Below are 14,449 nucleotides of genomic sequence, written 5' to 3' on the forward strand. Positions count from 1 at the left end.
CTATATTAGACACTTGCTTCTTATACATCCTTTTGTTTTCTATTATTTAAGAAAATACCCTACAACTCCATATTCATTAACAAATTTTCACTAAACTACTGTTTCATTCATGTAACATGTATTAATATTTTGACCTAGTTGCATTAACTCATCAATGCCATGGAAAGGTATCACACAAAATCGTCTTATTTCAGGTCACTAGACTTTATAAGAACAAGGATCATGCAGAAGTTGAATACACTGTGAGTTATTTTTGCTTATTTGAACAGCTTATGCTATGTTTAGTATAATTTTATTCGACTTTCAGAATTATCCATTTTTACATGCTTTTTGTCCACCATATACACTAGCAATTTTATTCTCTTGTACTTCAGATTGGGCCTATTCCTACTGATGATGGTATTGGAAAGGAGGTTGTCACACGACTGACAGCAAATATGGTTACCAATGGGACATTTTATACAGATACTAATGGAAGAGATTTCTTAAAACGGGTACTTATCAGAATCTTTCCCCCATAATGTCTTAAATGCACAGAATATATCGATTGCTTACTTGTTTCTTTGTCACATAACATCCTTTTGATAGTTTGTGTATTCTTCTTTGGTCGGATCCTTAATGCAATGAAGCAAGCATGCACATTTAGATTTTAGTAGGAGAAACTACCATGATATGAAAATGATAGTTTCTTTTTCACACTAATTTCTTTTTGCAACTTCAGATGACTTTGGATATTGTTGGTACTTGGTGCTTGAAAATCATTCCTTGATCATGCAACTTTTATTAATTTAAACTATAAAATGAAGTAGAATTTATCATGAATTTTGATCCATAACTTAGATAAGTGGATCAACTTCTTTTTTCAGTATGCACCAATAATCTTTTGTATCCTATATTTGCTACAATGTTGCTTCAAGGTATGCCCATTTAGAAGAACAGATGATCATGCTTTCATTATAAGGTGAGGTTTTCACTAATTGGAGTCTAAAGCATGACAAACAGTATAATTTCTATATGTGCACCTACCAAATGTCATACAATTTCGGTTAGGTTATTTTTATGTCATAAAGAAGATACAATACAGGCAAGCATTGCACATATATTTTTATTTGTCTTTGGCTCTTCCAAGATTATAATATTTTTTCATAGTCTTATTATTTCTTGAGACTTTAAATCAACAATACAGTTTTTTTATATAGGTACGAGATCACAGGGATGATTGGAATCTCCAAGTGACTCAGCCGGTTGCAGGAAACTACTATCCGGTATTTATTTAAGATCTGCAATTATATGTTGGTCATGCAACTTGTTCCTTTTTGAAGTACCAAAAAAGCATAATGTAATTAGACAAATTCGAATTGTGCTGTTTTGTAATCAACCAGTTTTCATATGCGAAGCTTTAATTATGAAGTCATTAGGTTGTCTGATGTAAAGGGGCCCTAGAAATTTGTTTGTTTCTTGTCCCTCTCTCTATTTATCAGAAAATTTTTGGAAAAGAATACTCTTTTTCTAGCCACTGATCACACCTAAAATCACAGAAAGCCAACATAAGGTGTAGAGAGAAAATGAAATTACTTTCTTTCACCTTGGGATAAACTTTTTTTTAATTCAAAATATATTCAATAGATAAAAAGTTATAAACCATTTCCCAAATATTTGCTTACAATATGAAGTCTATTGTGTGTGTATATATGTATATTACATAAGACTATGAACTTTAAATAAAGCTTGTGAAAAAGTTATAACACTTTTATGATCATAGAGGACAGCTTGAGGTTCAAAGTTGTCGTGCTAGCGGCACATGATGTATCGATATTGGCTTTGCATAGCACGTTGCAGCACTTGCCATGCCCTAGTAATCTATTGGCACATTGGCACTATTTTAGCACGCTCTTAATTAGATGCCTAGGTTTTTAGAGCTTAAAGCATGCCCTAGTAGATCTACTTAAACTACATAACAATTAGAATCCAATTTGATTTTTTTTTTGTTTTTTCTTTTAGAGGCAAAAGGTTTGGGAAAATCTTGATTTCATATTTTTAACTACAATTTTTAGCTAATAAGTTACAATTTATGGTTCAAAACTGAAAAAAAAAATGAACTTATGTGAATACTTAGGTATGCTATGATACTTATTAAAAAACGTATTAAACACCCTAGGAGATAGAATCTATCACACACTGTCGATAATAATATATGAAAAATAAAGTGTGAAAAAGACAATCGCAAATACAAAAGTTTTTTACGTGAAAAAATCTTAAACTGGGTAAAAAACCACAAATCCAAACTTGGATCGAAACCAATTACTAAAATCTATAGCAGTTAACAAGAAGCTTGCAGATTACCTGTCGATTCCCATGACTCAATATGTATTAACTTTGCTCGCTAGACCCCACGATACACTACTTTTCATGACTTCGGTGACTCTCGAGGTTGATATTTCCGTCTCTATGACCCTCGAGACGTAATTCTTCTAGATATGATGTAGATGCGTAGAGATGTACATGATTCAGTACGATTTGTCTAAAGTAGACACGTGATCTCTAATGGCCTCTAAAAGATGATCTCAAAAGTTAATGATCGACGACTTTTCTAAAAGAATGATCTCTAATTTAATACTTGATGGCCTTCACTCGTAGGGTTAGATAAAAGCCCATTAGAAATAAGATAAGTATCTCTTAGAGATGAGATAAATATCTCATAGATATAGATAAATCTCTTCAAAGATATTTCACGGATTCTCTTAGAAATAAGATAAATACATTTTAGAGATATATTCAAATCGAAGTTAAATCAAGTCTCATAAAATGTAAAATTTGCAAGTTAAGTGGGGGCGTTCGAACGTGGTGACTTGAAGTGTAAACACGATGCGAACACCCAACTATGCAACTCTTATGTGTGAACACACTAACGGCTCTATAGTGCATTCGAATGACTCTATAGTGCGTTCGAACAGCCTCAGAATACATTCGAATGGCTCTAGAGTGCCCCGTTCGAATGGCAAACTAGATAGTGGAATATAGAGTGGTTGTTCCTATGCCTTTGGGTATTTTTTTCATACTATTCTAACCTTCATGACACCGTTCGAATACTTCAACGAAATTTTGACTTCAAAATCAATCTTTCACTTCAATATTTTTTATCAAGTATCTTATAACTTGTTATAACTTGTGCATATGCTTATACATAAAACTTAGACATATTATATGAATAAAAATTATGTTTTGAAATACAATTTGTCAATTACATAAGTACAAATATCTAACAAAAACAACACATAGAGTTGATTTTAGACCAATTGGACTCCAAATTGATGGTTTTTCCTACTTTCTACACTTTTGAACATAAGTTAGAAAATTTAGGGAAAATCCTAATTTTATAGTGTGACGAATGGAAGAACTCTGATGTATTCACATTGAGAATGAGTATAAATACATGGTTGGGGTATATTATCCCTCAGGTACATGATAAGAGTATATACATTAACACCCTCCTTCAAACTCAAGGTGGATCAAACACAAGGAATTTGCTAACTAGATATCTAAAGCATGGAGTGGGATGCGATTTGGTGAAGAAATATGCTATCGGCTCCATAGATGATATATGTGGAAGACTAATAGTGCCAGCTAAAAACTGATGTCGAACAAAATGACAATCTACCTCAATATGTTTTGTTCTCTCATGAAATACAGGATTGCTTGCAATCTGTATAGCACTCCTGTTATCACAATAAAGAGCAGTAGGTGTAGGAGTTGCTATGCCAATATCTCCCAATAGACGGCGAAGGTGAATGATTTCCTTAGAAGTAGTGGACATGGCTCTATATTCTGCTTCAGTACTAGAGAGAGATAATATCTTGCTTCTTGCTCCGCCACGATATAAAAGTCACCAAGGAATACATAGAATCCAGTAGTAGAACGACGAGTGGTAGGATCACCAGCCCAATCAGCATCCAAATAAGCACGAAGAACAAGAGATGAATGAACAGACATCAATAGAGAGCGAGTAATAGTCCCCCGCACATATCTGAGAATCCGGAGTAGTGCTGCATAATGAGTAGATCGAGGAGCCACTACAAACTGACTAACTATACTCACAGCATGAGAAATATCTGGTCTAGTGATGCATAAATACACAAGTTGTACAACAAGCTGTCTGTATCTAGTTGGATCTATCAATGGCACTCCATCTGTAGGACAAAGCTTCACATGAAGCTCAAGAGGTGTATCAACTGTTCGATCATCAGATATAGTTGCCCTGCTAATCAAATCAGAAACATACTTTTGTTGAGATAAAAATATACCTCTCACTGTGAGCAATCTCAAGACCAAGAAAATAACGCAGGTGACCTAAGTCCTTCATCTGAAAGTGCTGAGACAAATCAGAAACACCCCGTGCTTGGTTTGAGTGGTTTCGTCAAGCGATGACAGAGGTTGGTTTTGTTGAGAGTGATCATGATCACTCTATATTTACACGTATTTCTCCGCAGGGATGTGTTATTCTACTACTCTATGTAGATGACATGATTATTATAGGTGATGATTCAACTACCGCAAGAAGAGTACAAACAATAGTCATCTGAGTCACAGGGGCAAATGTCTCCTCATAATCAATGCCATACTCTTGGGTAAAACCTCTAGCAACAAGACGAGCTTTATATCTCTCAATAGATCTATCGGGTCGTCTCTTAATTTTGTAAACCCATTTACAACTAACAGGTTCAATGCCACTTGGTAGAGGAACAACATCCCATGTCTGAGTGTGTGCAAAAGCCTGAAACTCCTCATTCATAGCATGTTGCCACTCAGGATGGACAACAGCCTCCTAATAAGAATTAGGCTCATGATCTGCGTGAGCTATCAGAAAGGTGTGGAACTTAGAAGAATAGCATGCAACATCAATAAATTCATATCTCTGAGGAGAACGATGCTCACGTTGAGATCGGTGAGGACCCATAGTACCAGCTGGAGGAGAAGGTGCAGAAGGTGGAGCCGAAGATGAAATAAGAGGAACAGGAGGAGGAGATGAAGGAGGTACATGAATAACTCGGCGAGAGTACACCTGAGTGATAGGACGACAAGGCAGAGAATCACTAGGACATTCAACAAGAGGCTCCTCAGGAGAATTTGAAGTGGGCACTGTCTCAAGAGGAGACTGAGGAATAGATGTCGAAGTTGGAGGCTCAAGAAAAGTGAGGTCCTCAGACTCATGAGAGTAATAAGGAATATTCCCTAGAAAAGAGACATGACGAGCAATCTGCATTCGACGAGTCAAAAGATCATAGCATCTATAACCTTTGTGTTTAGAACTATATCCGAGAAGAACACATTGCAGATCGAGCAGACAACTTGTCATACTCATGAGCAGGTAGCAAAACAAAGCAAGTACATCCAAAGACACGAAGAATACTATAATCTGGTTTAACAAATAAAAGAACCTCATGAGGAGAGCGATCTCGTAGGAGAAGAGAAGGCATGAAGTTAAAAAGGTTAACAAAGGTCAAGAGAGCTTCTGCCCAGAAAGAACGAGGGACAGATGAGCTAAGAATGAGAGCACGCGTAGTCTCTAAAATATGACGATGTTTTCGTTCTGCTACACCATTTTGCTCATGAGTGTAGGGACAAGACTGTTGAAAAATGGTGCCATGAGAATGGAGAATGGAACGCATAGCAGTAGAGGTGTACTCTCGAGCACAGTCAAACCTGAAAACCTTAATGTGTTTGTGAAACTGAGTGTGAATCATAGATGTAAAAATTTGATAAATTTGGGGAATCTCAGAGCGATGACGAATGAGATAAACCCAAGTATATCTAGAGAAGTCATCAATGAAACTCACATAATACAAATATCCACACCTGGAAGATAAAGGTGCAGGGCCCATATATCAGAATGAACAAGATTAAAAGATGAACTGCGTTTACTATTACTTGAAGAAAAAGGAAGAGCTGATAGTTTGGCTAACTTATAACTCACACAATCCGGCATAGAACTAAAACCAAAAGAATCTCATCCTAAGGCTCCAGAATGGAAAATACCTTTAAGACGAGATTTGGACATGTGACCTAACCTACGGTGCCACAAATCAACAGGAGAGAGAGTAGCACCAACAAAATGGGAAATGGGTGAGACAAGTAGACGAAGAGAAGAGATGTGGTAAAGGCCACCAGCTCTACGACCAACTCCAATCTCCTGGCCGGTAAGTGGATCTTGCACAACACAAGAAGTCGCAGTAAATAAGACATGATAGCCAGAATCACAAATACTACTAACTGAGAGAAGATTCATGCTTAGATCAGGAACATGTAAGACATGCGGTAAAGTGAGACGACCGGAATGTTCCGAGGTAGTGGTAATAGATCCAGACTGACAAATGGGAAGAAGAGATCCATTTGCAGTCTGAAGAGGTGGCAAATGCGACATGGGTGAGCAAACAATAAGTATAGAAGAATTTGGAGTCATATGCTGAGTAGCACCATAGTCCACAATCCAAGTGTCACGAGTAATACCAGATGGAGTAGACATGGCTAAGTGATTTGTTAGAGAAGCAAATGTAGTGGACACTGGATTATGTAAAAGACGACTGAGGAGCTGACTCTGTTGGTCCAGTGTTTGCTCAATCTGCTGAAGATGATTTGATGGAGCAGTATACAAGACAGTAATGGTGGAAGCCATCTCAGAAGAAACAATAGTAGCCATAGATGTCGTCGGACGTAGACGACTCTTTTGGCAGCAAGAACCTGTTCCACCCCGGTCGAAGGGAAAGCTACTGGTGGAGCATATCGAGGCTAAACAGTACGTAGTCGAGTCTCCTCAGCAACTAGCTTAGCCACAGCTGACTCTAAACTTGGCAAAGTGCCACGATGAACCAAAGTTCCTGCCAAAGGAGCAAACTCCGAGCGAAGAGCATACAGAAACTGGTACAACTGGCAACGCTCTCTAAAGGTCTCATAAGTGCTGGCAAACTGCAAAGGAAAATCAAAAGGCTCCAATGCCTGCAACTCACGCCAAAAGTCTCGCATATGACTATAAAACTGTTGGATGGATCGTTCACCCTGCTGAGCTGTTTGAGCACTGGACAAAAGGTGATACTCCCAAGCACCACTGGATTCGACAAGACGAGATCAAAGGTGGCACCAAAGATCAGCTGCAGTGATAAATCAAATAAAATCCGGACGAAGAGCTTTGTCGATAGAGGCAATCAAATATGCCCGAACACGACGATCACGAGCCTTCCAAGTAGCATGCTCTTTGGAGTCATCGGAAGGTATAATACTAAATTTGTCAAGATGAATTGATAGATCACGACCATCAAGTGCACTCTCTACTGTAGCACACCAATATGGCCAATCAGCAGCAGTTACAAGCATAAAATCAGCGGAAGAAGGAAGATAATCACGGACTGTATCAGAATTAGCCACTGAAAAATAGTAGCAACAGATTTGCCGGCGGCGTCAATTGAGACCTTGGAGCTGCCACTCGAGCTCGCAACAATCGATGACAGCGAGGCGTCGAAGGAAATGAAGCTCACGACAGTCGACGGCGGCAAGGCGTCGAAGGCCAGGAGACGCCGATCCTCCTTTGTGCCGAGCTCAAGATCGGATCCTCTGCCTTCCTCGTCTGTGACCAGACCGACGACTCCTCCCCTGCTGTGGGAAAGGAAGCCAAAGTTGGTGGGATCGTCTTCAGGGTTGAGGTGGAGGAGGTAGAGAAGGCGGTGACGGCCGACGTCGATGAGTGTGATCCGTCGACCGGAGAGATCGATCAGCTACGAGTTCACGAAGAAGGTTAAAGATGCTAGCCTAGTAATAGCTCTGATACCATGTGACAAATGGAAGAACTTTGATGTATTCATATTGAGAATGAGTATAAATACATGGTTGGAGTATATTATCCCTCACGTAAATGATAAGAGTATATACATTAACATATAGTTACTGATGAAAATTTGATCCATAAATAAAATTGCGTTAAGATCAACCTCTATGTAGTAGATCTACCTTATAATTTCAAGGGATGGCAACGTGATGAGGGAATGACACCTAGTGGCATAGCCTTGTGCTGCGCTAGGCCAATGTTTGTCAATTGGCACATGTCAGGTACTGCTCTAATAAAGCAATAACCTATTAAGATTAGTCAAAGAGATATTTTGTCTCTTTATTTGGTAGCCACTTTACCGAAATAAGAATAAAAGTGATAAAAGGTGAGAGAAGATGAGAGAAGGTGAGAGAAGGGGAAAACAGGAAAAAGAGAGAAAATTAAGGAAGAATTTAAAATTATTCTTCAAATCCTATCACAAGGTAAATTTTTCTTTCATTCTCTTAAAATTTTCTTTTCCCTTTACGATTTAAAAACTAATGAGGGATGTAAAAATAGTAGATCTAATTCAGTTTTGTTAGATCTATCATTGTAAGGGTCTTTCTACCTAGATCTAGTATTTGTTTGCTAGACCTATGAAAAACTCTTTAAAATATGGGAATCAAATGGAGAAATAGATTTCCTCCAAATTTTAAAAAATCTGAAATTACTTAATCAAATTAATTCAAATTGGGTCAAAAGGAGTTGATTTGTACCCAACTTTATAATCTTATGTGAAAAAGTTTCAACATAATTAGATTTCCCTATGATGATGATGATGATGATAAGACTCAGCCTAGGATTGGTGGTGGTGATGATAGGGATGATAGGGATGGGACATGTATCCCATCAGCTTTCTTAGTGACAATATTTTTGTTGAGGTAGAAAATTTTTCACATGCCACTTAAGATTAAGATCATGGGGCAAGACATAGACAAACATGATGACGTGGTCGATTATGAGTAGCAAAGCTGCTAGGAGGGTTGTCATACGGCACCCCTTGTGCCACATGATGGTAATGCCGCTAGCATAATAAGTATCGTCTAGCACACCCCATGCCAATCCACATGGCCATCATTGTATAAGACATTACAAATTTACAACAAGCAATACTATCAATTAATGAGTTTTGAGGATTATCGATAGTTTTTTATGCAAAATTTTTGTTTTATTCTTGTGCTGACAAACGAAGTATTTGATTATTCGCATCATTCTACATTCAACTAGGTTTTAATTTTATTTATTGAACTACTGTCAATTAATGAATATATTTAATCGTATTGTGTTAAATTATGTTTAATAAACTAAGTCAATTGCAAAATTAATCTAATGATAAAAGATTCTAATGTAAGCTTCAATATATATATTCAAATAAAAAATATCGCTAAGTACCCTATATATATATTAGAGGTATGCTAATATGTGCCAGTCATGCAGGGTTGTGTCAATCAGCATGCCATATTTAGATTGAGAACCGGCAAATGCCTTCGGCATGCAATCCTTGCTTCATATTACAACAATCAAGCTCCAACTTTTTTTTCCCTGATTTTCCTTTAATCTAGTTTAGTTAAGCTTGATATGTAGTGGCATAGGGGAGTATCTTTGGCTCACCCCCAGGCCACATGCCAATACTCCATTGGCACATCACACATGGCAATCCTTATATATATGTATGTGTGTGTATATATATATATATATATATATATATATATATATATATATATATAGTAAATTTAAAGTCGAGTGTTCTAGAGTTTATTGATTATATGGTTACTGTTTCAAAAACTCTTGAAGTAATTCATATTTCTGTTGCCACAAACCAAATGCGAATGCCATTCCAGCTGCTACCTAGATCTATTCACTGTCACATCTATAATCTATTACCTATATCTCATTGAACCGGAAAACATTATTATCTAAAAATTAAAGTAGTAAAATAGAATCTGTATTTTGCTACTTAGTGATGCTTTAACAAAGAGGAAGGATTTGAATTTTAGTATGACAAAGCCAATCAAGAATCATATTCTGAGAAAAATATCTCAACATGTTAGTTTTCTACATATGCATTCTGCTGTCCTCTCCAAGTCCTGGCTCCTACAGCCATGTGATACTCTAACATGCTTTACCATTCTTGGAATGAACTCATGGCATCCCAGTCCTTCTCCAACCTCATCAGATAGTGGATATTTGTAATACCATAAATTTCTAAATAATAGAGATTAAATTTGTGTAACCAAAAGTACGCTAGTACCCCAACCTTCTAGGATGAAACATTTTTGGCTCCCGCAATTTTTAAGTTGCCTTGAGAATTCAATATTTTGAAGTACGGTAAAAGTCTAGATTATTGACCTAATAAAAGAATTTGAGTTAAGAGAATGAAAATAACCTAGATTTTCTTAAATATATATAAAATAAATGATGTACAACTGAAGGAATTCTAAAGTTTCAAAGACAAAAGTTTGTTTAGTAGGCATATTTTAATTAATCAAAATTTAAATATTACTAAATAATTATTAGTGGCTAAAACCAACAATGTTATGTTAGGTAAGATATATATTTTAACCTTCATGTGGTTTGGCAAAAAATTGCTTTGCGTTCTTATTCTTTCATTTGTAACTTGCAACATTAATTTTTCGGTACAAGATGATAGTGAAAGAGGTTTCCTATTGAAACTAATAAACTTTTGACCTTTTCTTCTTTTATATTCTCTCTGAGAAAAGAAATGTTGAAATATAAAATATAAAAATTAACATTTCCTGACAACTGACAGTTTAAACTTTTAAAGTAGTTAATGAGTTAACATGATATCAGAGCAAAAAATTTTGAGTTTTGAATCCTACTAGGCTCATCTATTGTTTAAAATATATATCTCCACCCATTTACAAATCCATTTTTTGGGTCTCTTAAAATGTTGCAATTCCAAAAATGAGGGGCGTGTTGAAGTATAAAATATAAAGATCACCCTATAGTTAATGAGTTAATAGCAAAGAAATATGAAACAAGACAAAAGTTCTAATGGAATAGATGTAGCATCTGTTATTCAAATTATCCATAAGATGCACATATACTTACTAAGGGAAATATCAAATAAATCCATAGAATCTCATACAGATTGATGAAAAATATTTCAAGTCTCCCTTTAGAGCTTATTGGATCACGAATTTAATGAATTTTATTTTATCAACGTTATACATCTATTTTTAACTGGTTTATCTGCTATCCAAAACTCCAAATAGAAGATGAAATGTTTCAATTAAGGTATGGCGTCCTGTTTATTGGATCATGAATTTAATGAATTTTTATGTTATCAATGTTATACATCTACTTTTAACTGGTTTATCTGCTATCCAAAACTACAAATAGAAGATGAAATGTTTCAATTAAGGTATGGCATGCTGTATATTTATTATTTTACTTGTGAATACTTCAGGTCAATCTTGGAGTTTATGTAATGGATGGAAAATCCGAACTTTCTGTCCTTATAGATCGCGCAGTTGGAGCTTCCAGCATTCAAGATGGGGAAATTGAAATCATGCTCCATAGGTTTTATTCTGTCTTTTTATTTGGTTTTATTGACTATTTTCATGGTCTGCTTTCTATGTAATTTTTCTAATAAATATTGTTCAATTCAAGGCGTCTGCTTTTTGATGATGCTAGAGGTGTGGGAGAAGCACTTGATGAAACCGTTTGTGTAGATAGTTATTGTGAGGGGCTTACGGTATGATACATGTTACCTTTAATCCTTTAGACTGTCTTTATACTCGCAAATACATTATGATGTAATATCCTAAGATGTTATAGTGCAAATTAGATCGCTGACTCCCCTCTTTTTTTTTAAAGAAAAATGTGATGCTCTGCTGTGGTTTTGATGAACATTAATTCACCCATACTTCTTTTGTTGTTTGTATCACAGTATCACAGTATCACCTACTTTTGTGTCTACATCTAGCTCAATTTGGACACTGCCTATTATTAGTTCCTTAGACTGATTACACATAAATTCCAATAATTGTTGCTTTTCTGTTCTCTATGTTATATCAGGCTAGAGGAAATTATTATATGAGCATCAACCAACTGGGAGATGGATCACATTGGCGCCGAACATATGGTCAAGAAATTTACTCACCTTTTCTTCTGGCGTTCACTCATGAGGTATATCATACACTACACAGTGTTGTTCCCTATTTCATTTTACTAACTGCTGTTCTTGTAGGATGAGAAGAGTTGGAAGCTATCTCATGTCACAAAAGCAAGTTTGATGGATGATACTTATAGTTTACCTCCAAATGTGGCAATTATCACACTGCAGGTGCTAAAAAAAAAAATTCTGAGAATATCTATTACTAAAGAATTGTTTTCAGTGAAAATGGTAAAGAGAGTTTGATTTGAATTTTTCAGAATCTAGATGATGGAACTGTCCTCTTTCGGTTGGCACATCTATTTGAGGTATGGAGACACTTATTATTCTCTTAGCTGTTTTCAATATTTATTGAATGTTCAAAGAATCTTCAGGCTGGCGAGGATGTCCAGTATTCAGTAATGGCCAAAGTTGAGCTGAAAAAAGTCTTTGCAGGAAAAATGGTATGCACATCTCTTTACTTTTATATACATGTGGATATTTTTATGAGAATATCCCTAGATATATTTGCTAATTTTTTAATGCTGGAATTAAAAAGTCCTAAAAAGTTTCTACTTCTACGCATATATATATTGTTAGATAATTAACCCAAAAGCCTAAGAAGTTAGTTGACGGGCTTATAATGTATATAACGCCTTAACACATCCTCTCATGTGTAACTCTAATACCGCACATGGATAGATAACAAGATGTGCGACCTATTTGGAACATCATAGGAGTCCATGAGAACAAACACAGATAAAAATACAAAAATAATTAGACAAGAGACAATCTTTATAGTATTCACTCAATGTGGAAATTGCCCCAAAGATCCCATCAGTTTTACCATGGAAATCACAAGAAGAGAATATACAGAAGAAATCACTCTCAACCTAACTCAAGATCTTCCGGTGAATTATTGATCAACCAAACAATGGAGGCTACCACAGGGAGGTCCCTCGACCGTAACACTATTTCCTCTCTCAAACTTGATTAATGATAATGAGTTCAATCTCGTCCTTCAACCAAACCTCCATCCAAGGGCAGAGAGATTCTGGTCTTAAGCAGCCAGCTTGTCTGAGAAAGAAAGTAGGAATACATAGAATGAAGTAAAAGTAAATCAGAGTTCGGTTGAAAATGATTTAGGTTGCCATTGGATTTGGGACAGAGAGATCTCAGTAAGCCAGGTTCTATTGATCATCTCTCCTTCCCCAAAGAAAAGGCATAAAAGTGCTGTCGAAGCAGATAATCAGTCCACAAGTGCAATGTTCCTTCTTCTCAATCACTGTGCTTTTGTTCACTTGGAAATTTTACATTCTCTCTCTATATAAGATTTACAGCCTCTCTCTATTGGCACTACAACCCTCCATGAGATCTCTCACAAGTTATTGATCTTACAAGCTCTTGCTGTCTTGTATGTTAAAATGTTTTAGCTTCCATTCATTTATAGCCTCTCATAGAGGAAAGATGAGACTACAATTAGACTTAGAAGATCCTCCATTCTTGATGGCATAAGGGCAATCCTCTAAAGGGAATTTTTTATAGGAAACTAACACCAATAGGGAATCCTAAATAATCACATAGCAGAATGAATCCATCGAATCCATCCTCTGTACTTACAAGCCCTGCAGCCTGTTGGTGCTTGGCACATTGTAGTGCTGCAATGGGATGTGGTAATAGGTCGCCTGCTGGTGCAGCAGTAGCGCTGATCAGTACCATGGTCCTGAATTTGTTGGAATTGTCACCTGTTCTGAAACACAGAGAGTAGGAAGGCTAGGTTACTTGCACTAGAAAGTTAAGAGGGAAGCAATGGAGAGAATCAGGGAGAGAAATTAAAGTTGGATCTGCGCATGTAAAGTTGAACTTGGACGTAGACTATAGTTAAAAGGCTGTTTGGAAAATTAACTATTTGGTGTTTCTGGTCATAAACCTGAAAGCTCAAGGTTCAATTGGAAAATACTGAAAAGGTACGACCCAACTCATAATTTGGAGAAACGGGATTGTTTTAAATAAATCTTTCTGTTGATAATATTACTTATAGAATATTAAATATAATGTCGTGGTTCTCTAATAATTTGAGCTTTTAGGTCCACTAATATTATCTAACATGATATCATTCATAGCAGAGATTCTAAGTTTGAATCCTGCCAGACCCTTCTTTTTCCCTTTGATTTTCATGTGACTCTATTGTTATATTGACTAATTGCTATTAACTCTAGTCTATGGTTTATATAACTCTACTAATTAAATTCTTAAAATACTCTTGGCAAATTTCTAACCTTGATTCACCCTCTTTATATCATATCCCACCCTAGTCCACCCTATCAAATTAAAAACCTCTTCCTGGATTTAATCTTCCTGCCTTATCCCATTAAAGTGTATTTTAAGTATTTTAGAAATTATCTTTAGTATTTTATCGAAATGTTCCTTGGTTGATACTCTTCCATTTTAAAATGGTTAGATTTAATTAACTCACGATG

The 14,449-nt window shown here is 36.1% G+C and overlaps 1 protein-coding gene across 1 annotated transcript in view; it reads left to right on the top strand.

Moving 5' to 3' along the window:
* Positions 1–14,449, top strand: part of LOC140761486 (alpha-mannosidase) — a 41,621-nt gene that overhangs the window by 26,365 nt on the left and 807 nt on the right. Inside the window, exons 20-28 of the mRNA XM_073098838.1 lie at positions 195–242; positions 375–494; positions 1,200–1,265; positions 11,283–11,395; positions 11,486–11,570; positions 11,894–12,004; positions 12,066–12,161; positions 12,251–12,298; positions 12,365–12,433. Coding sequence (XP_072954939.1) covers positions 195–242; positions 375–494; positions 1,200–1,265; positions 11,283–11,395; positions 11,486–11,570; positions 11,894–12,004; positions 12,066–12,161; positions 12,251–12,298; positions 12,365–12,433 — 756 coding nt within the window. The remainder of the gene's footprint in view (positions 1–194; positions 243–374; positions 495–1,199; positions 1,266–11,282; positions 11,396–11,485; positions 11,571–11,893; positions 12,005–12,065; positions 12,162–12,250; positions 12,299–12,364; positions 12,434–14,449) is intronic.

This window comes from Typha angustifolia, chromosome 6 (genome assembly GCF_048772165.1).
Source record: "Typha angustifolia cultivar Huaian chromosome 6, ASM4877216v1, whole genome shotgun sequence".
Lineage (NCBI taxonomy): Eukaryota > Viridiplantae > Streptophyta > Magnoliopsida > Poales > Typhaceae > Typha > Typha angustifolia.